The following is a 27,187-nucleotide window of genomic DNA, read 5'->3' as shown; positions in this document are numbered from 1 at the left end:
ACAGGAAAAAGTCATCTGGAACAACCTAAATATGCACAACTTCCAGTTTAAAATATTTAAATAACATGCAGTTCTAACAGTTCTATCTTTTATTACACATTCATGGTCCACATTGTGCTCTTTTTACGTGTATTTATATTTTAACAAACGTTAACTTAAAGTTACATTTTAGAACCAACGTTTAAATATAGTAATTTTGTAGTGAGTTCAAATGAGTCGCAGACGTACTCTTGGAGGCAACACATTTATTTAACACCAACACACGGGATAACTGCCCCTTAACAGAATAACAACCTGTGGTGGTGATCACCAGGCTAACTACACTAGTCATGACACTAGTTACAACGTGACTGGTGTAGTTAACCAGGTGGTGACCACCAGGCTAACTACACTAATTAAAACGTAACTAGCTACTACAGACCGGACCACACCTAGGGTCCAGGTCCACGTGTTGGAGACTCGGTAGAACGTAGACGAAGGTTTCTTCAGGATGAACAACAACGCCGGCCCCTCAAGGGGACCCGGCTTATATCCTCTGCAGCGTGGCTGGCTCCACCCTTGGCCACGACCACCTTCAAGAATCCTCGAGCAGGATCTGGACCCTGACCATGTGACCACCGCTAGACCCCACTTGGGGCCCCTTTGTAGACTTAACCGGTCACATGTCCTCTCGGGTAAACCAGAGTGCCATGGGCTTTAGGAACCCCTTTCCTACGGCCAGCACTTCCACACCCTATCCTGTAGGGCTGGCACTGCACGCCAAGCGTGATGCCAACCAGCGCTCACCGAGCCCCTCTAGGGCCGGTACTACACCCACATCATAGTGGTGTCCGCGATGTCGTTCCATCGCACGCCATGCCTCTCTAGGGCCGGCACTATACAGTGACATCCCGCAATGTTACTACAAATTGATATAAGACCAACATAACCTTACATTAAGTCCGATTAAACGTGCTGTTATCTTGTGTATCTTTGCGATTAGTACGTACAATAAAATCACAAGCACATGCATACCTGTGAAATTCAGCAGTTTATTTGAAAGATGCAAAATATGGTAAAAATACACAAATCTTTCTGAAATGAAGACCTCTTTACAATACTGTTTTAAAGGACAATACTTAATGGCATATCTGGATAACCTTGAAGTTGGCGTGCCTGCAACTAAAGAATACTGGAAAAGTTCAACAGTTCAAATCCTCTTTGCTCATCAATGAGACGGCATTCGGTGTGCTGCGAAATGTATTTTAGAGCCCTTAAACAAAAATCACAAATTTTATTGGAAATAAATAGTTAAAAGTACAAAAACCTGTAAAAGTCACCTATACTCTTTCTCAATGGCTTATGGATGTGTAAAGCATTGGGCCGTATAAACTTCACGTTATATAAACACACAAAGTACAACAAAAAAATGTAAAGCCACGTTTTAGGCAGTGCTTTGGATATTTCAACAAAAACTTTATAAGCTCTGATAAGTGTAAAACACAAGATAAATAGGCATCACACACACGGACCCAAAATATGGCTAAAAACACGAGGGTTGCAAGCATGAGGTTACTTCAGAGTTTTTAAACGTGTTTCAATACAACAAATAACATGGAGCATCGAAAACAATACAGACTTCCACTTAATATATATCTCATGACGAAATATACGTGGGAGATCTAGTCCTGAGGCAATAAAAAATATAAACCCTGATGCAAACATCCTACATTGTGCTAATCAACAGTGCTCCAGTGACAGGACAGGTAATGCACACAACTCAATAGGCACGCAATCTGCAGATTCCACACATTCACGTGCTCAGCCTCACTGATGCCAGTATGGATTTTACATTATTTCTTAAACCGGCTAATACTACAGTACACATCTCCCACAGTACATAATAGTACTGAAGAAGCAACAACCGACAGGTCTGCTCCCGCTGCAAGACTGGGTATTGTCAGCCGAGCAATAGCCACTCATACACAGCGTCTCAAGTCAAAAGAATACCTTTTGCTTGTCTTGCCATGCCAACGTTCTTTTAAAACACAGGTATAAACTTACAATTCAGTTTGAGAATTTGCAAGAGGATATGCTATTTAAATAGCCATGCTTGGCAGCTGGTACACAATAGCTCGGGTATAGGTTGAGTGTTCTTGTTGCCTGCACACAGATTAAATACCTGAATTACATCCGCCTGTGATTGTTTTACAGCCAAAATAATGGCTTAATTTACTGTACTTTTTATCGTTAATACTGTATTGGCTTAATCATTAAATTAAGATGTGGAAACATCTTTGTAAAACCGCTCAATGTTACACTAGCCAAAGTATTTTCTCCACGGAAAAAAAACATTGGTAAAATGTTCCAAGGCAAAGGACCTGTTTCTTTATAATTTATGCAAAAAAATAACATCATTTCAGTATAACATCTATAAAATCAAATAGCTATTTAAAGATACCTTTTCCAAAAGTTGCACCTTTACTTTCAGTGATGGTACACCCTTTGACAAAGTGATAGAGGAAACATGTTTAAGCTAAGAGAGTACTAAAATGCGTTTTTATTGCAAATTATGTTTTTATTTTACATTGCAGACATCCAGTCTAAGCGGCTGAAAAAAGTCCTGATTTTAGACAGCAACAACAAGCACACAGCCCGCACCACCTTCCACTGCGATGCATGCTCATAAGTGCAGGTGTACGACTGGGCAGATGATGTATAGATGTGTGTAGGGTATGGTGCCACTCAACATACAAGTTCGTTATTTTCACGCTCAAGCCTCCTGGTTTTATTAATTTGCCTGTTAAACTGAAGAAGCCACTGCGAGCTTCAAGACAATCCCTCAATATTTACTGGTTACTCAACAAGAGTTGAAAAATGCACTACAGTCAATGCATAGAGTTTAGGCATAACAAAGTGAAAAGAGGGTTTAAAAAAAACTTAAACTTCACATTTACATATGCTGCATATTGAGTGGAACCTAAATGCAGGTGTATAGGTGTGTGTGTGTAGGTATTTGGGCATGGAACAATTCACCCCAATTGTAATTTGATGAACTGTCACGATTCAGTCGCAAATCAATTTAAGAATCTATTCCAATTGTGACATGAATTGACCTAATCTATTAGTATGCATGTATCCAGAGAGTAATGATTAATAGATGTGCGGGTCAGGTGTGCATGCAGGGGTTTAGCTGTGCAGACATATGAGCAAGCAGGCCGTGTGTGCAGGTGCATCGGTGTACATGTCGTAAGTCTGTGCAGACACCAAGGTGTGTGTGTGTGTGCGAGTGACAAGTGAGCGGTGCTGTCACGTGGAAGCTGCAGATGCTGCATGAGGGCGTCGCAGGGCAGTGGTGATTGGTGCTTGTGTTTCACGGCCTCCTGCAGGAGCAGCTCCGGGCTCATGTGGCCCGGCCTGCCTCAGCACGTCTGTGGCCCACAAAAAGCATGGTAGCCGTGAGAGGCACCACGGCCGGAAAAAGCCCAATTCTAGACCCCGTGGGCCAAGGACCGTCCCTATATTTATATAACAACCATATCAGCTCCTGGGACGCTTGCGGAATCATTAAACCTAGCCACACATTCAGTCGATAGAAATGCACATCAGATTGATTTTCTGCAAAGCTAAGTAACAAGAAAGTTATGGAAGAAAAATATTAAATATATACTTTAAAAATAATGCTTCCAAAGCATTTGTTTAAAATAGATATAAAATTGTATACCTCTACCATTTTAATGAGGCTTACTTTTTAAACTCGAAATTAAACATCCCTATTCTTTACAAACGTAACATTTTACATAAACCTACAATTATTCTTAGAACAACAAAATATTAATATTAGAGGCAACACTAATCTTTTGACGCTTAAAAACAATACCTTATTTTATACTCACAGCATATTTAGTATTTAAATGATGACACAGACTTGCCCGATTCTCACAAGCAGAATATGCAGCCCTGTGTGTATGCCGCTACTCCAGATCCCTCCCAAACCCCTGACGAACATTCGGGAGGGCCGAGTCAGTTACCATCCTCTGGAGGTGGCCAGCTCGCCATGCACTCGGAAGCGGTAGATGCAGGTGTACTCTGAATTGCCCCAGTTGCTCAGGATGCGGAGCTCCACAATCCCAAATGGATGTGCCGCCGTCGAGTTCTGCAGAACACCACCACACAATCATGGCTTCACCAACTAACAGCCGCCGAGGGGAGGTGGGGTAGGGATTAGGGTAAAGTTCGGGGTTGGGGTGAAGTTATGGTTAGGGGGGTTAGGGACAGATATATGGCTAGGGCAGAGGATGAGGCCATGGTTATGGTCAGAGCAGAGTTAGGATTAATAGAGGGTTTGGCTTAGGGTGTTGATGAGTATAAGGCAGGGTTAGGCATTAATTATAGACCCCATGGAATGTTTTACAGTATCAGGAGGTGTTGTTTAAGGACATATTTTGACTTAAAACTTTCGTGACTGCAGGAATTTATATTCTTTGATTCTTTCGATAAAGTCACGTAGATGGAAGAAACATAAAAAATTAGAAAATAAAAATAACCACGACGTTTTGATCGCAACACAAGCTGTCGTCATCAGGAAAAGGGGGTAGCCTCTAAAGGCAAACTGTTTATAAAGGTTTAAAATGCGCAGCCCAAGTGTCAGCAGCATGGGCGGGGCAGCTAATGTTAATGTAAGTGATGGTAGTAGTGGGCAACGACGGCGATGGTGGTGGTTGCTGCTAGAGGTGATGGTAGTAGTGGCCAGTGATGGTCCTGGTGGTGGGCTTCCACCAATTAAAAGGCTGCCAGGTCTAAAATGGAAACATTACAGCCAGTTATGACTTGAATTGGTTGATAACGTCCTTCCAGTGATTGCTGAGTTTGTACCCATCTTCTCAGTTGAAATTGTGTCGATGTCTGTATATATGGATGGCTTCATAATTATTTGACTACCGAAAGAACCAAAGAGTATGGATTCCTGCAGTCACGAAAGCCTCAAATCAAGATTGAACGAATCTTTGTTGATAGCCAGTGGGTTTGCAAAGTATGAGCCAGCCACATTAAAATAATGATCAGCCATAGCAGAAGTATTGGTCCGACCGTGTTTCAAATCTGCCTTATGCTCACGAACACGGTCCGAGACATGCCGCTTAGTTTCCCCAATGTAACTGCTGCTGCAGATACAGCTTAGTTTGTAGACGCCGGGATATTGCATGTCAGGGATCTTGTCCTTCACAGATGGGATCAGATCACGAATTTTATGTAGGATGTTAAATCGGACGTGGATCTTGTGGTTGTTCATGATTTAAGAAATATTTTTGGTTACCCCTGCTATGTATGACAAGGTGATGGTTTTGATTGGATCCTCATGTGGCTCCTTCCTCACCCCATTATTAGTTATTTTATTTATTATTTATTATTACCATTTTTCTATCTACGTGACTTTACCGAAAGAACCAAAGAATATGTTTAAGGACATGTTAAAGAGCATTGGTAGACCAGGCATTTCACTACAGTGTGTGCATTAATGTACAAGTCAAGATGTAGGCTAACATGACGTTAATGCAATTTTAAATGAAAATACAACACACTGCATTTACACAATAAAATGAAGCGTACGGTAAAAAGTATCACTACACCGCACCTAAATTTGCCACTCAAATCGCATGTAACTGAAGACTGCACGCCTTCATCCCAATTAGGCAGGGGTCATGTTACATTTTAACAATGAATATGGAGAACCTTGCGTCATCAACACGGAATGGGTGCACCAAACGCTGTGCAAAACTCACGCTCATGTGGAACATCTGCAGGGGGTCACCGTGCTTGTCATACATGTACTTCCCCAGGAGATATCCCTCCTGCTGAATCTCTTCATCCAGACCCTGAAATGCAAATGCAGGTCCAGTAAAACAAATACAGTAAAACCTTGGATTGCGAGCATAATTCGTTCCGGAAACGTGTTTGTAATCCAAAGCACTCGTATATCAAAGCACTCTTATATCAGTTGTGATCACGTGACGCTCGGCAGGCAAAGCGTAAACACGTACTACTCGTATTGCAAGACCTCGCTCGTTTATCAAATTAATATTTATTTAAAAAATTTGCTTATCTTGGAAAACACTCCCAGACCAAGTTACTCGCAATCCAAGGTTCTACTGTACATAGCCCTTCTATTTAGCCATAAAAAGGACTCAAGTTGGTTTGAAAGTTTATTTTTGGGAACGTGCAACATGGGGATGTTTGGTCAATTCCACCCTCCTGGCAATTCAATGGATTGTCGCGATTCAAGAATCAATTCCTGCGTTGAACGGTAACACACTTTGACCAAGCTGAAAAGGGGTCAATCTGGGTAAAAAAATATTAACAAATTCCTGTTTGTTTCTGGAGAACTTGGCAATGCAAAAACCCAGCTGAGGGTTCACCCCTCCCAGAAAAAAAAAACACTTAAGGAGGCTGAACCAGGCAACGCAAAAGTGGGAAACAGTGCAGCACAGGTTCGTGTCGCGTCGCATTACGTACATAGACCGCAAAGTCCTTGGGCGCACTGGTGATGTCGCCCGTGGGTGAGAGGGCGCGAGGGATGTGCTCCAACGTAAAGTCCGACGGGTAGATTGTGTCCGAAAGCTTAATAGCGACGTAACCCCGGGAACCCTTAAATGCCCAGCAGTCCCCAGGGTAGACATCTGGCTGTGGGGTACACATTGACACAATGATTATAACAACAATAATAACAAAAGCCCCTTTATGTATCCACAAAAGCCTCGTCAAATATCAAGACCCTTCTTTAGGTTGGTCCTCAAGTAGGACGTGTGGAAAGTCCTTTTGTTTTTATCCACAAAGCCTCAACGAGATCAAGACTGTTGTTATGGCAGGTGGCTGCACTCGCATATTTGCCCAATTCCTCCACGAGTCTGTTTCATACTCAGAAGAAAATTGTGGCTAGGATATCACTCGTGAATAACATCACCATCACTATCATTGTAATCATCTTCTTTACCATCATAGTCAAAAGCATAGACGTTACGCCAAATGAGGCCGATGAGTATGTACGGTAAAGTTAGCCAGATGCCATTGTCGTCAGTGCTCCTCTGCCATTGACAAGTGTGGACGTTCCAATCCCGAAAGGAGCCAACCTCGCCGATCATCACACCAGGACCAAGAGAATGAGCACGGCATTGCGCTAAGAGACAAGAGTGATTTCCAATGGGAGGGAATGGCCCCCAACAGAGGAATTACATTTTTTCACAACTCAGCACAGCCAACCAAAACAACAGCCTCTTGTTGTTCATTTGAACAGAAATACACCAACTTTGCTCTGTAGGGTAACGCCGAGTAAAAGTCACGGCCGTTACCTGGATGATTACTCGTGGAGACTGTGATGTGTACCACAGCGGCACCCCAAACAGGGTGATGAGAGCGATTTGCTGGCTGTACGCCTCCGAGCACCGCACGCTGATCACTGTGCCACCTGTGGAGGAGGGGAACGACACAAGCATAACTTGACCTACGGTAGTTCACCGTGGTGTCCCAAGCGCCGGTGTCCGTATGTCTATGTGTGTGTGCGCGCGCGTGTGCATGTTGAATCGCGCGCCGCACACCTGCAGACTCCAAGGCGAAGTCAAACTTCCCGATTTTATCCTCCTCGTACAGCCTCAGGGCGTTCTGCACGATCGCGTACACTTCCTGCACGGTAGACAAGAATGGGTCTTTATGCTGCTACTCAAGCACATCCTTCTCTACAAAACTCTGTTCCATGAAGAACATATATATCTATAGAAAAAGCAATTGAAAATTATTACTGTGTGAAGCGGGGGGTGGGGAAAAGAGGTGGAGAGTTGCTCATTGCCCTGTGCATGGAACCCAGTAACCTGAGTTCGATACTTGGCCACTGTGCCGCAGTGGTGAGATGTTATCTCCCTCGCCTGCTCAGCAGGACGTTGTGGTGATGCCTGAATATTTGGAGTTTCCTTATCACTGTGGTGGTTGCATGGATTTTTCTCCTGGTTTTCCGATTTTGCTCTCCACATGTTTGGATTATTTGCCTGCTACTCTAAATTCCCACATATGATGCTCAGCCACTTCAGTGAGCAGGTTGCCTCTGAAAAAGAACTAGTAGCTCAGTGGGGTTACCTGGTAAACAAAAATAGTTTAGTTATTGGCGGGTGATACCTCCGCGGTGGGCATCATCCTACCGGGCGTGTCCTTCCTACCGCCACTCCATCATTAACCTTGACGTTGAGTGTCCTGCCCAAGTCTGCTTTTATTATGGCAATTAAAGCGGTTAATCCTCACCACGCACACACAGTTTGACGTGCGCGCGTTGCACGAGCGCAAGAGTCGAGGCAGAGCCCCCGAGCGCCAGGCCCACCTGTCTGGAGACGCCACCGCTCGTCGACTCCAGGGCTCCGTCGCGCTCGGGGTCAGGGGGCCATGTCCACCGCTTGCTCACGTTGGCCACCACGGCCTGCTCAGTCTCCCGCAGCAGCGTCCGCATGTGGTCCGACGAGAGCACGTGCGCCGTCAGCCACGCCGTGAACAACGCCAGCTCAGAGCGGTCGTCCGCGCGGGACGCGAGGACCCCCAGGGTGGCCACCACGGCAGCCTCCACCTGACCGCCGACGTCACACAGAGCCCACACATTTCGTCACAACAGTAAGACGGCTAATTCCATATTATACTATGAGACCTCCTTTAACAGTGGCAAAATGTAGTAATAGGTTTTTACCCTTTCAACTGGTACAAAAACTGACACCTTTATACAAGGCATCATGTTTGCAATAACCACAACACAAGCAGTCAAAATGCAAACAAAAAGGACTCTGATGCTGATAATGATATGCACTGTCCTTGAAGTTGATTGGTCCACACCCGAGACAGCTTTTCTTAGAGCCTAGTCTCCATTGGTGTTGGACCAGATGACGCCAAAAGGTGCCTTGTATAAAGGTGTCAGTTTTTGTACCAGTTGAAAGGGTAAAAACCTATTACTATAATTCCATATTGTTCGCCGTCAGGAGGTATTTTAAATGTGCATTGACCCAGGCCTTCCTTGAAATATAGACCTCTTGGTCTCACCAGGCTCTTGTACACGTACAGCCCGTTTTTCAATCTACTGCTGGATGAGGGCCTCCCCATGCCGCGTGGATCACGAGGATTAATTTAACGAATTTCACAACAATCAATGCGGATTTGTCAGCAGGGAGCATAAGTTAGGGAGCATAGAAGTACGGTAAACTACTGCACTGCCCTCTGCTGCCCACAACATAGCCCAGCAGCCCTATGAGAACCACTTACTACATGGTCGGCATCCATCAATGCAAGATGCAGGTTCAAACCAGCTTAGCCAGGCTGGCTTGGCATTGTTAACACTGGAGCTGAGCAGGATAGCGGAAGAGGTATTTATTTATATAAAAACCTCTGCATAACTCACTAACCACAAACCTAATTAACTGCATTTAATCTAAAGACCCAGTAAGACTGCCTTGATTAATGCATTTTTATATGGGCTATGTTGTATGCAGTACAAACATATCCATTATCGTACTGTACATCTATGCTCCCTCACCTTTAACAACTCGCAATGGCCATCGTGGTGAAGTATAGTTAAGAAGCAAGTCAAAAGCTCCCCTCCCCCATCTAGCAGTGGATTTACTAACTCCAAGCCATACGACCGCCGACGTCTGCCCCCGGAAGAGTCATGCTTGCGATGCACGATCATCGATTTTTTTTTTAAGCATCGAGGGTGGCGCGGCTCTTGCCTTTTGCTGATGCCCGTGCAGGATTTCGTGCTTCAACTTGGACATGTTTTCCTCCAGGACCTCGACTGACGAAGCCAACCGTTTGTGCTCGTGTCTGTCCCGCAAACGGCACGCGGAGGACAAGCAGCAGGGTCAACGGCGTCGCCAGCGCGACGCTCAAAAAGCAGGCGCGTGATCAGCAACGCACACATCATTCGGATCCGCAGTGACGGAGCTGCAAAGCAAGTCGGACTTACCCTTCTGCCAGCTTCTTCAAGTCACCGATTGTGCGCTGAAACAAAAAGATTGCTTTGTAAGGCAGTTTAATAGATATTACCGTGTTGTTCCCAGTTTGTGCTTTGGAGAGTTAAGAATAGCCAAACTGTCATTATTTCACATTTGTCATGTTTTGGAAAAGTTGTTTCCTACAACACATGAACTAAGTCTCTGGATATTAAGCACGTACAAGCTCACAATGGTGATATCAATACGGCCAACTCTGTTGAAGCCAACGCACCTTGCCAGCATCCTTCATTCTGCTAAATCCCACACCTGTTGCATAGTCAACATCACCTCGATCTGCATTTATAATCTCATTCAACCCTCTGATTTTAGGTCTTGCCCTTGCAGTTAAACCACTTTAAGGACAGACTGGCTTGCGCTATACAACCATCATCCATTTGTCATTGTCCTCAGTTCAAAGGTATCTCACATCTCACACCAACAAGACCACGGCACAAAAGTATTCAAACCCATCCCCGCGCTTTGAGATCCTATCATCTGCACCACATGCCACTTCATGTAGAACCATCACGGCGATTCCTATTTTCCTTGCAATTCCAAGCTGCGAAAATCACCTGCTCCATATGGCATTTGCCAACGCTAACAATTTTGCCCACCAATTTAAAACACAAACACTGTTACTCATCTGGACATTTCTCAATGCTCTAAGTATGCAAGTTGAACTTCTTTCGCACCCTATGTATCCAACCGTGCGAATCGGAGGTGCGGGGGAAGGACAGCAAACACAAAAAGCAGCTCTGTCGGCATCAGGGCTTTACCGACAAGACCATTAAAAGACGATGCACGCGGATTGATCCAAGGGCGTACGCTGGACCGCAACAGACCCCACCCTACCCCCCATCTCCGCTCCTGTCGAACCTCCTGCTTCTCTGCGGTGCTGCGCAGCCCCTCCAGCGCATGCTCCTGCTTCTCATGCTGCTTGGCCACGGTCCGCAGCCGCACCAGTTGCAGCTCCTGCTGCTCGACGACGCCCCGTAGCGACGACACCTGCTGCTCCAGCTGCTGCAGACGGCGCTGGCTCTGCACTTGCACCACTGACGGCTGTTGAGACGACAACAATAATGAAAGTGCACTTTGTAGACGGGTGACGATTCGACGCCACGCCTCCTGTCATGATTCCATCAATTGAGTCATGATTCCATACAAAAATAAATCAAGATTTGTACTGTTTGTTGTTCGTACCGTCTGTACTTTATGCCTTGTGCCGTCTGTACTCTCTGTCGAGTTCTGTCTAATTTGTGTGGCCTTTCCATCACCTTAGAGCTGTGGTTCCTAACCTTTCTGTACCCACGAACCACCGTCAACCACCAAAGAATTCTCAAAAACTACTATGCAACACAAACATAATTTATTTTTAAATTATAACCGCTCCAAATCATAAAATCTGCAAAAGTCCTGCAGACCCCTTCCTGTGGCCTGCTTGTCCACGGGCTGGGAACCACTGGCCTACAATACATTTGCATAAACATGTACAAGTATTCGAAAATAATACATTCTTAAATTAGATGCATGTGTCGTAATTATGAGGATATATTTGAATTGATGGGAATCGACGACTCATTATACACACCTGGAGATTTATTTAGATAAAATTCCTAAATCTGTAAACAGCAATTCAGGAGCCCATTTCCTGTACTGTCCTTCCCTACTAGCCCACAAGATCGGGGTCTCGCACACGATATATGTTGTGTGACACCAACCACGCTTCCAACACCTTGGAATAAAGGTGTCGGGGAAACAACATCCACGAGTACAGAGGGTAGGGACATGCATTGGTCAATTTACGTGCATCAGTTTAGTCCAGCACGGCCAAATCCACTGCAGATTTCAGACCAGTTCATCACTTCACACTACCAAACATAACCACACACGCGTTTGACTCACCATGCCAGAACTGATCATGACATCCGACGGCACAGCTTGTGCATGTTCATGACTTCTCGACAGATGTACGTATCCGAACACCACCAACGCGTAACCAACCCCTACAATGGCTGTTGGCAAGACGTGCAAAACAATGCCACCTGAAAAGGTCATCTCGCAAAAACAGAAACACGTGTCATTTCAAAACATTGCTTCGTAACAATGAGAGCCGATTTGGGTGCGAACGCAATCCGCTCAAGATAAGGTGTGTTTACTCGAGCTACCAAACGTCTCGGTTTCGCCGCGAGAGTCTTGGACTCAGAAGCAGAGGTCGCAATCGGGCACCCGATATCTGTACCCTACCCGATACCCGGCTACCCGTACCCGGCCGGGTATCGGGTAGGGTACGGGTAGGGTACGGGTACCCGTTTGCGACCCTGGTGCGGCCGGGTACGGGTACGGGTAAGGAATCAAAACCCATTTGCGAACCTCTGCTCAGAAGGTTCTCTCGATGTCCCGAAGCATTTGCGAAAATGTTGATATTTTGTCCCGTGTTTAAAATGTTCATGCTCGATCAATGACACGGACAAAAGGCTGGTCTACTACCCGACGAGTGAGCACGGCAGAGGAGGAGATGGAGCCTATGAGCTATAGGTGGGGCCAACATCACGAACAGCGATGTCACTCACATCGGGCAGGGCTAATGATTGAGTGGGCGTGTGGAGTAACATTTTACAGCATCTAAAATCAACCAGCTCACTACGTGTTCTGGTTGAGCCTCCCAGAAATGTTGCAGTTTAACATTTCACAGCATCTAAAATTACTCATAGTAAGGGTCTGTGCAACCGAAGACATCAATATGCTTTAAATGTCCAAGGCAGGACAAGAGAGACTCACCCAACAAAAGCAGTATCAAAAGCAGGATCATTTTTATCGCTCTGGGAATGCGCCTGTGGGGAAGAAATGAGTGCAGAGATGAAATACTACTTAAACTCCACCTTATGCTTCAAGTGTAAAGACTTTGTATTTCAACGACAGAGGCCCTCAAAGGGCCAATACGATCAATGGCAGCTTTGTAACCTTAAGAGACATGGACCAATTTGTAACCTTTGAAGTCATTCTCCAGCATGCCACACAGACAGTTACTAATTTTAAAAAATACTTCATTTACTCTGGCAGAGAATACATTTCCTTCATTGTATATGGGATGTACCATGTATATATATATACACACACACACACAGTCCATATCAAATAAAAACTCATGGTAAACAACAACAACACTGCCATACAACTGGAACTATAGAGCAGGCGAACGTTTTATGCGAGTGACGAATGTGTCGCATTTATTTATTGAATTACCCTCGGTTTGCTGGAACGAGATTTCTATTGTGTGGTTACACAATAGAAATCTCGTTCCAGCAAAAACACACGAACATAAACTATCCAAAAACAACTGTACGCGGTGAAGTTCAAAACGGCAAGGTCGTGGGTCAACATGGCACACACAGAATACAAAGGGAGAGTAGAACGCGTTGCACGCACAAAGTATTTGGTGCAAAACAGTACCACGGTTCTTGAGATGATAAAAACAACAGCATTTATAACTTAAAAGTCCGCAGAGCGTTTAATTCCACTCACATGTGAAAGGAAACAACTGCCTGTACACCTCTTCAAATCGAGGTGCCTTCATAGGTTATTATTATTAACTGTTTGATTTGCAAACAAACCATATCAACGTACGTACTCCTTGCATAATCACGGTGTACACTGCCATCAAAACGACATGCATGGCATCTACAGGCGTGGCATTAACGCCACTTTGGAATCGAACCTGATTACACAGCTGCGTTGTACGCGGTGTTATGTCGCGCATTGCGTCAGTGTGTGTGTGCGCGCGCGTACGGGTTTGCTACCGGGTGAGAAGGAAGACATTGAAGAGGGAGAGAAGACCAATGAGGTTGTACCAGCCAACCCCAAACACCCACATGCATTTGAGCACCAAGCGACCTGGTCACACAGATTCACATTCCAGTTGACGGTCAGCTCGAGCACCGTTTTAAGCAAGCGCATTTCTACGGGAGGCACAGCGCACAAAGCCATAGAGGAAGGGAGGCCAACAAAGGGCATGCCAAGGTTCAGCGAGGCACTTGCCATGATGCATTGCAAGCCTAAATGTGATGCATTTCTACGTTATTTGCAGTGTACGCGTGGTTCGTTTGCGGCCTGGCTTACGGAAAAAGTTGGCAGAGGTGCTTGCTTTTCGAGTTGTCTTGGAATCTGAAAAACAGCAAAGAGACACCGGGTCACAGAAAACGCTCTCGTCAGCACACATGCACAACCAGATCGGACAGCTATTGTATCGTTTTGCATGTGCCCTACTATTGATAACTCAACGAAGTGGCTTATCGTGTGGAAATTTATAGCAGCCAAATAACACTTAAATGCATGTTGATTCTAAATGTTGAGGGAAAAGCTGGAAGACCCAGACAAATATCCACACGGCCACGGGGAAAACATGCCAACTCAGAATATACAGGCGTCAATGTTGGGATCGAACCCACCACCTCCTTCATACCAGGCGAGGCATTTCGCCACCATGGTGCTACTGATGGGTAAAGGCCTCTCCGTCGCAATCTCTCACAGTCTCACAACGCAACGTTTAATATTTTTTTTGCACATGAGCCAATTTCAAAGCTACATTCAATATCAGCTGCAGGCAATTTATAAAAACTTTTCAATTGAGGCCATAATACAACAAAAGGTTTGCGATGCTGCAGGGTGTTTAGTGTCACGCTTTGATTGATGATGACATCTATTCATAAACGATGGGATTATGGCAGGCATCCAGTCAGCAGCTCTGCCTGAGCAGAGCACATTGCGAGGCAATTAATAAATCAATATTACATTTGTTCAGCACTTTCCCCAAAAAACAAGCACAGAGCACTCCGCGCATTGGCAACTATAGGGAGATGGGTACGCGTGGAAACAAAAGCCATCCTGGATATAAGTCATCAATTAATATCAATCATTGTAGAGCTTAGGATGCGTGCTCAATTCACATGCGTAAGGACTGATATTCGCAGATTCATTCCTGTCGTAAATAATACATTTACGCGAGTCTTTGAACTGCAACAGGCCACTCTACATTAACAATGTTACCAAAATAACTGATGTTTGAATCGAATCGCGACCACGAATCACAGCAAATAATGAAACCAGAGGGGGAGAGAATCATTAGACCAAGACGTGGCAGTCATAACACTGTCCTCGTGAAAGGTTTCCCAAAATCCAATCTTCACATGCCCCATGGGCTGGCTTTCCACATTTGCCAATATTTTTCGCCGAATCATGAACCACAACACGAGCACAGTTACTGCAATGTCTTGCATCACGCCCGCCAGCAGCGGAGAGACGGAAACCCGAGGAACCACACGGACCAGGTGCACAAAGTGGGAAAGTGTTGTCAATGGTGGATCGTAGAGGCAAGGATTCTCAACTACGGATGCATGGACCACTAAAGGACTGTGTGCAGCATTAATGGGGCACATTGCTAAGGGAACAGGGGCCCCCAGATCTGGAAAGTGAACTGGCGCCACTTATAATTTATATAAACTAACCACTGACAACGACATCACACTGTACTGTGTTTGGGCACCTTGGCATTTGAAGAGCCAATATCGAGGGGTGTCGTGAATGCCAAAAGTGAAACGCAAACAAGAGGAAATTGTGAAACATGAGCGGCGGGGCTCGGGTTGAGGTTGGTCTAAGGTTTTAGTGCGAGGGTCAGGTTGGCTAATTTGTTAGGGTTCGCTATAGGGTGTCGTCGCTAGTTTGTTCGGGTTATGGAGGGGGTTATTGTTTTGTTCACTACTATGGATAGATTCAGGTGTAAGCAGGGCTAGTGCTCGGGTCCAGGCAGAGCGAGTGTCTGGTTGAATATTTTGGTTACGGTTATTGCGAGGGTCTATGGCTCGTTTATTCGGGTTAGGGCTCGTGCCTCATTGGTCAGTGTGATTCGCCTTGGCTTCCATGCCATGAACACTACGGCCTTTTTGTTCCCTTTTCACTTGTGGTTTTTCTGGTATTCACTCTGCGGTGGTCCGACATCACGAGGTTGAGTACCCCTGCCACAGGGGGACACACGGGGGACACAATAGGCGCAATTGCGCACCTGCCGTTCCGTGGACGGCACCAAAGACAGGTGGGGGCGTGATCGCTGCCCCCACGCAATAGAACGTGAACTGCGCCACCAGCGTCCAACAGACGTTCACTGGCCGCGCAACCCATCCCATCGCACGCCGCCAACTGGATGAGCGCGCTGGTTCTGGCACTGGTGGGCGATGTGGGTGGAAGGTTAGAAAGGCAAGGCGCGGGTGACGGATTTCAAAATCCGGAAACTGTAATCGAAGTGCTCGAAACGAGCATTACACATTCATCAGCATCCCTTTGCCGACATGTGATCCACTCGAACTGTATTTTATGTTTGGTCTATCGTCCTTTCCCCCCCACCGCACCTCCGACAAGCACGGTTGGCTACTTATGGTGCAAAACAAGTTCAACCAACATAAGTATCAAATCGCAGTGCAGTGTGGGCAAGGTGCGGCGGCGAAGCATCATTAGCCAATTATTCGTCTCACGACGCAGACAACACAATTGGGGCAAAACTATAAATAAAAGGACAAACAAAGGTGTCAACAGCTCAACGCCATTCCCATCATCTAACACGGCACTCACGATGCTGGGCGGGCGACGTGCGGTGCTGGTCCCCGCTGTGCTTGTTCCACAACCGTGTGGCATGGCCGTCTGTCGCCGCCGCCGCTGCAGCCGCAGAGGTGCTGGTATTGTGGTGGAGACTTCTCTGGCTCTCGTTGGAGACGTGGGCTGTCTGCTCGCTCATCATCAATGTGATGGCTGCACATCCATGCGGACAAAACACAAAGACCCCTTCTGCAGCCGCATACACTTTAGGCGCGAGCCCTCTTGGGGGGCACCTACAAAGGCTGGCGTGCTGAACAAGGAGATGGTGTGGCCGATGCTGATGTTCTCGCAGTGAATCAGGTACTCATTTGAGGTTGAGTTGACCTCGTGATGGTCAAGGACAGGTTTAAGATACCACAACTCAGGGTGCTGTGTTCATTGCGCAGGGCGAGAAGAATTGCAGCACAACCCCGTGGACTGACACAAAAGACAAAGATCCCCCGTATAGCCTTAACAGAGTGCTGGGGCAAGTGCTGTTAGCGAGAACCTATGAAGGTCGGCACGGCACGCGAGAGGGTGGGTGTCCAGCACCACGCCCGGCCGCCTTTGTCTCCCTAGTGGCGATGTTTACCCACCACACCAGGTACTCATTTGAGGTCGAGTCGACCTAGGCGAGGCCCAGGATCGATTCAAATAATCGTCACCGGTGTTGGCTGTGAGCGGGAATCGAACTCGGGTTGCCGGGCTTTGTAGCGCAGTGCGCTAACCATTGCACTACTGCTCTGCAAACACACACGCACACACTCACGGTGCCCGGCCGGATGAAGCTGTAATCCGAACCCTTGAATCGTAATCAGAAGAGTGAGAGTTCAATTCCCGGTCAGAGTCGACTCAGCCAATCATTCCCTGTCGCCAATACAGTGGGTGCCAGTTTACAGGAAAGCAGCAGTGGTTGGTACATTGAGAACTTGTAACCCCAACACAGGAATGCGGAATGTATACCACTCGATCTGAGCTGCCAATAGGGTGGCACCTCACGCTTGTTTGAGCAGAACAGACACTCTAAATGTTTTATTGCAATAATACGTGACATGTTGGTCGTGCTGTATTCATAATGGAGTGAGAAGATGCGATCAAATTACTCGACGGTTATGTACATAGGCACTCGTGAGGCCAGCACAGTACCTAATGCCTACTCTTTTAGGATTAAATGGAGTGACTAAATTTCGTGATGAAAGTCACAGGATTGCTTGTACATATACTTCAAGAGATAATGAAACGGAATCATATCTTACTGGATTGATCTTCCTCTTTGTCAAGCCCTGCAAAAAGATGAGAGGCATTTATTCGCCTGCCAAACAACTCATTCACACAAACCGCACTTGAAATTCAGCGAATCTTTCAAATTCCTCTTCCTGGCACGCGCTTTCTAGCTGTCGCCGTGTTTGACAGAAAAAATAAGCTCACGTGTCTCTTACGTAACCAGTCGACGCACCGCTGCCCATTCACTGCCATTCACAACGGAAACCAGATCTCTGTGCTTACACCGAGACGGTTATACTTTTCGAAGTTAGCAGCAATGTAATTTAAAAAATGTGCTATTTCTGCTGCGACAACAGCGCTGTTTAGCGTACGATGCCATCACTGGGTATTCATCAGAAATAAACAACTTCACAAAGTGTTGACAAAACAATATTACCGATTCTGTGCAGAAATTTTACTTCCTGGCTGTGGTGGGATTTCAACCATCGCCCCAAAGCAAACTGACCCAGTTGCGAGGGCAGTGGCCACTTACGCCTTTGCTTTCCCAAACACTGCGGGATCTTCACCCCACGGGTGTCATATTACAGCAATGTGCAAAAAATAACTCGGCAAAGAGGTTTGAAGAAAATAGATCGTGCCTTTTCAGGAAAGATCATTAATTATTAGTCATGATCAATCCACTTCTGGATGACGGTCTCCTTGAAAGTAAAAAAAACTAAAAATCTCTTAGCTTGTAGATAAGTACAAGTAGAGCACAATCGTGGAGCATCTGTTTGTCACTTCGTATTGGTCAGCAGCAGGTCGATGAGAGCTGTCACACTTCATACCCTGCATTACGGGTATTTCGTCACATCATATCAGCATTGTTGTTTGTGATCTTAGCTTGTGACACAGAGCAGCAAGGGTGACATAATTCACCCTCTACACGACTCTATAATCTTACTGGGCCACTGTGAAAAGAAAGATTCTGAAAATTGCCAATAATCGGAGTCGTTATTAAATTTGCACATTACAGTATATCTTTCATTCACGTTGCGCGTTAAATGCAGATCAGTACGAATCCACACAACGTATAATGGAATAAACATATCACATTATTTTCATTTACGTCGCAGCCAATATAGAGAACGACAACCGCGGAGGTGGCGAGATGACATTGGCTCGAGCGCGCACTCGACGGATTTGTCGTTTTGCACGCCTGCGAGGAATGGTGTCGGCTCGTGGAGGCCTCCATCCTGCAGTAGTGAAATTTGTACGTATAAAGTATTTCGCACCGTACGTAGCCAACCGTGATAAATTAAGGTGTCGGCGGAAGGACAACAAAATAAACACATAAAGCAGTTCTAAAGAAATTAGTTTTCAATCTAGATTGAAAAGTGTCATAGCTCCCAGCTTCCTAATCTCGGAATGAAGAGCGTTCCAGACAGCCGCAGAAGCGCATCTGAAAGCGTGCGTTGCGGTGACCGTTTTGCCTAACATTAGGACAACATAAAAAAAAATCAAATCAGGGCTGACGCCAACGATGACATTGATAATGCAGCTTTGCGGCCCGCCGGGGCACCGTGCGCAAGGCTGACCATGTAACGGCCACCCCCCCCGCCTCCCGCCCTCATGCAGCACTCACCCCATAGGTATCCGCTGCACTCCCGCTCGGGGAGGCAGGACTCCTCGATGAGTGTCGAGGTGAGCGACAGGCCATCGCCCCGCTCCACGCGGATGCTGTTGCCTCTCTCCGTGGTCACGAGCGGCGAGTCGACGTGGGGCCGACCCCGGGCACCGTGCGGGATCGCGCCGGAGCCCCGGTGCGAAGTTTTGCGCGCTCGGAACACTCTGCCCCGCGCCCCGTCAACAAGCAAGAAAAATCGCCAATGAGCAATACGACAAATAAACACGGCAAATAAATAAGCCATCAAAACAAACTCGTGATAAACAGACGATGCTAGGAATGAAGTAGAGTCAACTCTCGATTATCTGGAGTAATGAGGGGGCGAGGTTGCCAGCATAAATTAAAAACACGTGATAATGCAACGCACGTGTAAATTAGGGTATACAATGTATTGTTCACCGATGTAAAATAGGGATGAAGACCTAGGATATGTTGTTTATTTGTACAGCCTTTTAAGCATTGAACAAAGCAATGTAAACACAAAAGCAGGTATATCATACTAATTATCCAACGGTTTGCACACAAAGGCAAAAATATATTCAGGCCGTATGGCGTTTTTGGGGAAATCCAAAACAATGCAGTGCAAGCCTAAAAGAGGCATTTGTATAGGCACATACCTTTACTAGGCCTGTGTTTGGCTTGCAAATCATTGTAGGATTTCCCTCAATGCCAAACAGCCTCAATATCATTTAACCTGGTAGGGTTTAAGCTTAAGAGATAAGGTCGGCTTTTAGCTGAGGAGTAAGGTTATATTTGGCCTGCTTAGGCAAGTTCAGGGTTAGGGTTGGATCTAAGCTATAGGCGAGCGCAGTGACAAAGCATGGCAAGCATGTGCCCTCGTGCAAACGATGAAATTGGGCCCTTCCTGTCCAATTAAGCCCCTCATCGTAGACCGACGCCCATGGGCCATGGCGCAGTTGCACCGCCTGCGCACACGATAACCACGCCGTTGGGTTATTGAGAGGCATAGACCTAAGAGGGGGGTATACGTTTAGAGATTTAAAAAAAACTTTAAGCTATGGCCAGATTTGTGCTCCGTTGCCAGGCACCGCCTTTCCCCCCAGCGTCTCATCCCTGTGCATCCCCTCCCGCAACCTCTCATCCTCGAGGGACCTGGCCACATTTTCCCGGTATCGGACGCTCCCGGGCGACGCGGTGCCGCTGCCACCGCCACCGCTGCTGCCACTGCCGTCTCCCTCGTGGTAGCTGTGCTCCTCCTGGTAGTAGCCATTGGTGGCGAGGCGAGAACTCCGTCGCGACATCTCGCACAGGTTGCACCGCGGCAGCGGCCTTCCACCAATCGTCTGTCCGTCCAGCTGTAAGTCGTCGTCGAGAGGATCTCCCCCCTCTCTCCGGCCCTCCAGATCAGGGGGGGATGACGGCGACTGCTGCTCGTGTCGCCTGAATCGACCGGTGACCGTGAACACCGCAGGAGAAGCTGTTGATGGGAGAAAAACGAGGGCGTTCAAAGCGACAAGGACGAAGGGAAACATCGTGCGTACAATCTGTAACACTTCGCAACATTCCGTTCTCGCGAGCATTTAACAAGCGATAAGACCATGGGCCTGTCTTGGGGTGAAGCAGAGAAAGCTGCTGAAGACCGACCGGCATGGCTTGGGCTTGTTGCGGCCTTATGCTCCACAGGGAGCAAAGAGGAGTAAGCAATGACGTTACATTATGAGCCACACATTGACATCGCACGACAAATTACGGCATCTGGCTTTGTCACACGTCATGACGTTATTGCCTTGGCCAGCAGGCCAAAGGCTTTTAGTGCTGGTCCGTTTTTCTGTGCTTTACACCTTCAAGTTTTTGGCAACCCTTTCATCACTTTGGCTGGCTTTTAGCAACAACTTTACACTACAGGTTCACTGACATTGGATAATATTTACAAGGGCAATCATGTCACCCTGCTACAGACAGATGGACCTAATGCCTTTCCTGCTTTCAGCCTTAGTTGGACAGTATTGAGAGCGTAGATGTAACCGCACTTCATAAACACAATGACAATATGGACTATTAAGCAAACGGTGAAACTCTGCAATGAAATGTAGTCATTTGCTATTATTTGATGCATTTTATTTTTGCACGTGTCAATTTTAATGACTTCGATGAGAAACAATTTAGAATATTCTCACGTTGATTTCTACGACTCTGCTGCTGTTGACATTATGCACAGTACTTGGGATGCGTTTGCATTCTCCGGTCTCCTTTGGAAACTCGGCTTCCGTCTCAGTGATAAATCGTGTTTATACGCGTGTAGACGAGTAGTGGATGACGGGATGTTGCTCTGGGAGAGTGAGTGATGACGTCATGTTACGCAGGGAGATATAAGGGGGGACCCGTGACATAAGGGGGGTCGTCGAGAGGAGCCAGGATCGGAGAGGGTCGGGACCCGGGGTAGGGAGACTTAGTACCAGGCTAGGGGGGGCTACTTCACCCATCCGACCGAGTTTGATGACCCCTCGGTTGGTGCTGAGGGAAGAGCACCAATAGCCTGGGAAGCGTAAGGTACCTCCCAGTACCTTTTCCCCTGGGGAGATTCTACGTTGCCAACTGTTAGGCGTAAGCCCTTGTAAGTTCCCGGCATTAGCCCTTAATAAATCCTGGCATTCCGCCCCTACTAAAGAACTGCGTCTGCGTCTTCTGTTGCACCTCAACACGTGTACAGGTAGTCCCCGAGTTACGACGGTCCGACTTACGATAATTTTGATCTTACGATGGCGATAGCGATACGACAAAATTGTAAAATATTTGTAATTTTGCGCGGCAGGCAAACGCAGCAGCGTACGAGGTACAATAAATACATACATAAATACATACAGTATTTTGTTTATACAGTACAGTATTGTAAATTGCTCTGTTTTGCTAAATTATCACCATTCTTTAAGACTCGTGGGTAGGCTAGGCCATCTTCGACTTACGATATTTTTGACTTACGATGGGGTCGTCGTAACGGATCTCCATCGTAAGTGTACAACCTGTACATGCTCTGCAAGTAGATTTTTCGCACTATTCCAGAGAAATGGCCTCTGCTAAATTTGGCGGGAGATCCAAATCAGCAGGTGTGGCCAGGTCTGTTTGAAAAGAACGATAGGACCCAGCCATTGCCCAAGCACGCCTTCTGGGTATTTGTAGATAATGAGGTGTGTGAGTATATCCAATTGCTGCCCAAGAACCGCGAGATTTACCCAGAGATTAGCAAACCAAGGAGGAAGGCCACTCAACTTATATGGCAGACTAAGCCGTGGAGATTGATAAAAGCACAAATGTGTGGTAGTCGTTTTTTTAATTAGCTCAATAATATTTCAAACATTTGACTCATCATAAAACTTTGACAGTTTATGAACTGTATGAAAAATTATTTTCACAAATGTTTATTGAAGTCCACATGTCAAATGTGAATGTTTTGTACCCCTGAAAAACTGATATTGAAGCCTTTTAGACCACCTCTCACATCGAATAAAACATGTCTCCTCATATATAGCCTCTTGATTCCTTTAAAGGATTACAACCACGTACAAAGAATAAACAAACACTACACACACAAAAAACCATGCCTCGGAAACATCAACATCCTTGTCGTGCTGAAGACACCAGCCTAATAAATAAAAACAGCACGAACAATAAGGTGACATTTCATGCGTGTAGGCGCATGAAGAGCAGCACGGTGGGCATCTGATCCTCAAATCCAGCTGCGGTCCACCAATTAACAGTCTTTTTAGTTTGTTGTCCTTCCCCTGCACCTCCGATTAGCACGGCTGGCTACATACGGTGCATAAAAAAAGTTAAACATACATACACACATACTTCAAATGACCCCTTGGTAACACAGCAAGGGTCTCCAGAGCCAACTTGCCCCCCCCCCAAACTTCACAATCATTCCCATGCACCTAGAAACTACAACTTTAAAATAACCTACAGAAGCTTTCTTTATAAACCAGGTGAGCGGTCAAGCGACAGTGCCACCTCAGCAGCGTGGTGCACGAGCTGTTAACGGTGCTACGCGTGCATACTCCAGCGTAGGACGAGTTCTAATCTCCCTTCAGTTAAACTTCCTTGTGGTTAACGACTGTAAGGCAGCAGTTTGGTCGGCGTGCGCGCCATGTCGCCTGCTTGTGCTGCAAACGTGCCATTTTGCGCGCCCCCCGTTATCAGCGCGCACTCGGATGGCGTCCTTGCTGCGGGTTTTGCCACGGGCAGAGGCAGGAAGCCTGATCGGGCGAACGTGCGCTGTGACTCAACCCGCCATGAAGGGAACAAGGGCACCGGCGGCGTTAGGAAAGAGCTGCCCGCAGCCAAAGAGCTTGTGCATGGCCCTTATGGCCTTTAGCAATCATTCTCCGCGCACACATCAGCAATAATTCACACTTTAAAAATATATTCTACATACCATGCAGTTATGCTCGAATGTTGTTGTTGTGGTATAAAACTGTTTGCTGGCTTTCTGCAAAAAGGGCCCGATTCATGCATTGGTCCACAGTGCAAACTATCTATGCTGAGTTGGCAGAAAAAAGTGAAGTGCTCAAGATAAGGTTTTCTGCTAAATATCATAGGGAACTGCCCTTCCGCCAAAACATGACTGGGCAGTTAATTAATTTTCTTTTTAGTAATTAAGTTGATAACCATAATTTGTAGTAATTACGTTTTTGCATTACTTATTAAATATTTTAACAATCTCTTTTATATTATTTTCTCCGATTAGCACGGTTGGCTAAGTATGGTATGAAAGAAGTTCAACATACATACGTACATACATAACATAATCGGTTTGCCTGGATTTCATCCCCAGTGTCTGTCACAACTACCAATGAGGAAGATACTGACACTTTCAAATGTGGAATTTCCAACACGGATGCAGGGCCACCAAAACCTCATTCCCATTCGATGTTGCAAACACTCTGCATCAGTTTAACATGTAGGCTTTCGTGACCAATATTATCCATAATACAGGTTTTTTTGGGTTAGATCGTGTAAATATGTAAGTGTTGTTAAACCCGCCACCACCCGACACAGCCAATTAGTAAGGGTTGTCACGTAAACAGAACGTGCCAATTCGTTACTAGTACAGCACACCAGTGTATTGGAGAGTACAATCACTCGCTAAAATCGTCTAAAAAATAATCCCAAACGATGTTTCGCTTTGCTACTGAACGTAGGCATGTAGAACTTCTTTTGCACCATACGTAGCCAACAGTGGTAATCAGAGGTGCGCCCTTTACACCTGGGTGTCTCAGGACAACCGAGTGTAGCCGCATTGCTAAATTCATATGTATTACTTATTTCAAACCAAGGACTGTGCTTTTGCAACTTTTAACCTTCATCCTTAACAAAATGCCCCTTTATTTAACGAGGTATCTATCCCTTACGCACACCTACCGGATTATAAGACGCACCTCCAACCTCCTTTAAAATACAGGAGAAAGAGAAAACAATGCGTCTTATTTACATCCAGAGAACAAAGCAGTACTACGTTTATCAGTGTCCGATATTTAACCACGTGTGAGAAAATACGAGCCGATGGGATTTATAAAAAAATGTCATTTAACAAGGCAAGCACCCCTAAACATTAAATCGCACCTCTAGGGCATATCAACATTTAAAAATATTGTGTGTCCTCTGTGAACCGAGGGAGAAGGCTCACTGTGCGTGACTTTATTATTTTCTTGTCATGTGCGTCTTACCTTTCCTGTACTCTGGCACTCCTACCGTGTTTTTCTATCGGTTGTTGGAACTTTCTGATCCGCTTGCCCCTACTGGAGATCTGTGAAAAAGAGCTTGATAGCTCATCGGATTCCTCCAGAATAAACATTCCGATTCTGATCTAAAACAATACATAGACGTAAACGAATCCTTCATTTGGCCTGGTACGAACCCACTGAAAGGACGCCTTTCGAATGCCCTTTGTTTGCATCGGGTGAGCCAGAACCCAGATAAAGCGATGCCAATTGTCAACATCCTTTATTTGACCATTGTGATAGGGCCCCCCCTCTGTCTATTTAAGGCCACCCCACAGAGACGATCACCCCTCTCTGTCACCTGTGTTGCTCTCGCTATGTATGTATCTTGTGATATCTGTCTGCTAATATGTCTGTCTATAGTTTTCTGGTTAGATATTATGTCGCTATTTCATTATACCTGATGATGATTGCTTGTGTTGCAATCGAAACGTCGTATTCTATTATTTAATTTAATTTATTATTTTATCTTTAGACGTGACTTAACCGAAAGAACCAAATAATAGGGCCAGGATTATCGGGTTCGCGTCTCCCAAATCAAAGACGCCGTAGCTTCATCCTAACATCTGCCATTATTTACAAGTCCCAAAACATTGCTATTTATAATGACAAGGATCAGTTTAACACGCAAAGGCTTTCACGTCCAATATCATCCATAACAGAGTTGTTTTGGGTTAGATCACGTCAATATATAAATGTGTCGTTAAACCCGCCACCACCCGACACAGCCAATTAGTAAGGGTTGTCACGTAAACAGAACGTGCCAATTCGTCACAAGTACAGCACTAGTGTATAGTGTAGTGTATAGTGTAGTATACTAGTACAGCACTAGTGTATAGTGTAGTGTATAGTGTAGTATACTAGTACAGCACTAGTGTGTAGTGTAGAGTGTAGTATACTAGTACAGCACTAGTGTGTAGTGTACAGTATAGTATATAGTGTAGTATACTAGTACAGCACTAGTGTGTAGTGTATAGTGTAGTGTATTAGTACAGCACTAGTGTATAGGGTAGTATACTAGTACAGCACACCGGTGTGTTGGAAAGCAAATCCACAACATTTACAATCCGACGTTTCGCCAGTAATTACAACCGGCCTCACCAGGCGGCAGCCAGATTTGTGGAGAAATCCTCCTGTATCGTTGGTACAATGACAACGCCAGCAATAACACCAATAACAAACGGCAATATAACCAACAAAAGGTCAACAAACAAGGATGGAAAATGAACATGAATTTCAAAAACTCGCGTTTAAATCTCGCGCTCAGCACGGACACAACAAAGCAGCAGCAGCAGCAACATCACAGACGCATTTAAACTCTCCCTCTGCCAAGGTTTCGGCGAAGCTATGATAACGTTCGTAACAATAATAAAACAAATCCTTAATTCAAACGTAAAGCAAAGGGAGGACCTTGCATGCGATCGGTTTCAATGAAGACGAGGGGAGGGGGGGCGCTTGGTCCGCAGCACTTGCGATCTGTCAAATTTAAACAATGTTTACGGTAACTCCAAATCTAGTTCACTTCTTGTACACAGTCGGCAAGACTGAACTGCAGCCCGCCGTGTAAATGTTTATTTTTTTTCTCTCTCTCGAAATTCCTTTTTGTAAAAAAACGAAATTTAAGAAAACGCGGGGAGGGCGGCGGCTGCGCCCACGTCGGCCCAGCTGCGTTGGGAAGCCGCCCGTCCAAATGGCCCTCTGCGTCGTGACGTCACCCCGTGAGCGCGTTGACGTCACGACGCACGGCTACAAAAGACGTGCGTCGTGACGTCACGCGGGACGTTTGAATTCCGTGTCGTCGCTCACGACTCCCCCACCCGGCCCAGAACCGTGCGCGATGACGTCAGCACGCTAGATGCGCGATGACGTCGGCACGCTCGATGCGCGGTGACGTTCGCTGAGAGCACGTCATCACGCACGCCGAGCTCGCCGCTCAAACGAATTAACCG

At 46.0% G+C, this 27,187-nt stretch overlaps 1 protein-coding gene across 3 annotated transcripts; it reads right to left on the bottom strand.

Annotated features, from left to right (window-relative positions):
- Window positions 1-1,032: 1,032 nt before the first annotated feature.
- SUN1 (Sad1 and UNC84 domain containing 1) lies at window positions 1,033-26,906 on the bottom strand. 3 transcript variants are annotated; one of them, XM_078857128.1, is made up of 20 exons: window positions 26,649-26,906; window positions 25,185-25,264; window positions 20,596-20,938; window positions 19,459-19,664; window positions 17,867-17,893; window positions 16,608-16,784; window positions 14,106-14,150; window positions 13,787-13,880; window positions 12,768-12,820; window positions 11,892-12,001; window positions 10,866-11,048; window positions 9,962-9,996; window positions 9,726-9,819; window positions 8,339-8,578; window positions 7,569-7,653; window positions 7,323-7,438; window positions 6,490-6,657; window positions 5,760-5,852; window positions 4,011-4,135; window positions 1,033-3,410 (listed from the first exon to the last, which is right to left on the bottom strand). In XM_078857128.1, coding segments are annotated over exons 3-20 (2,019 nt in total). In that variant the 5' UTR covers window positions 20,763-20,938; window positions 25,185-25,264; window positions 26,649-26,906; the 3' UTR covers window positions 1,033-3,409. The 3 variants fall into 3 exon arrangements, with proteins under 3 accessions (XP_078713254.1, XP_078713252.1, XP_078713253.1); XM_078857126.1 differs by lacking the exon at window positions 25,185-25,264; XM_078857127.1 differs by lacking the exon at window positions 25,185-25,264 and having other exon boundaries at window positions 20,614-20,938.
- Between the last annotated feature and the right edge of the window lie 281 nt (window positions 26,907-27,187).

This window comes from Lampetra fluviatilis, chromosome 5 (genome assembly GCF_964198595.1).
Source record: "Lampetra fluviatilis chromosome 5, kcLamFluv1.1, whole genome shotgun sequence".
Classification (NCBI taxonomy): Eukaryota; Metazoa; Chordata; class Hyperoartia; order Petromyzontiformes; family Petromyzontidae; genus Lampetra; species Lampetra fluviatilis.
Note: the sequence above shows the minus strand (reverse complement) of the source record. Positions and strands in the feature narration are given on the sequence as shown.

Coding starts and splice junctions, on each gene's coding strand:
- SUN1 (XM_078857126.1), bottom strand. Junction 7,654..8,338: donor GCGGTGGCGTCTCCAGACAG/GTGGGCCTGGCG, acceptor TCTACCGTGCAG/GAAGTGTACGCGATCGTGCA. Junction 5,853..6,489: donor CCAAGGACTTTGCGGTCTAT/GTACGTAATGCG, acceptor TTTGCATTTCAG/GGTCTGGATGAAGAGATTCA.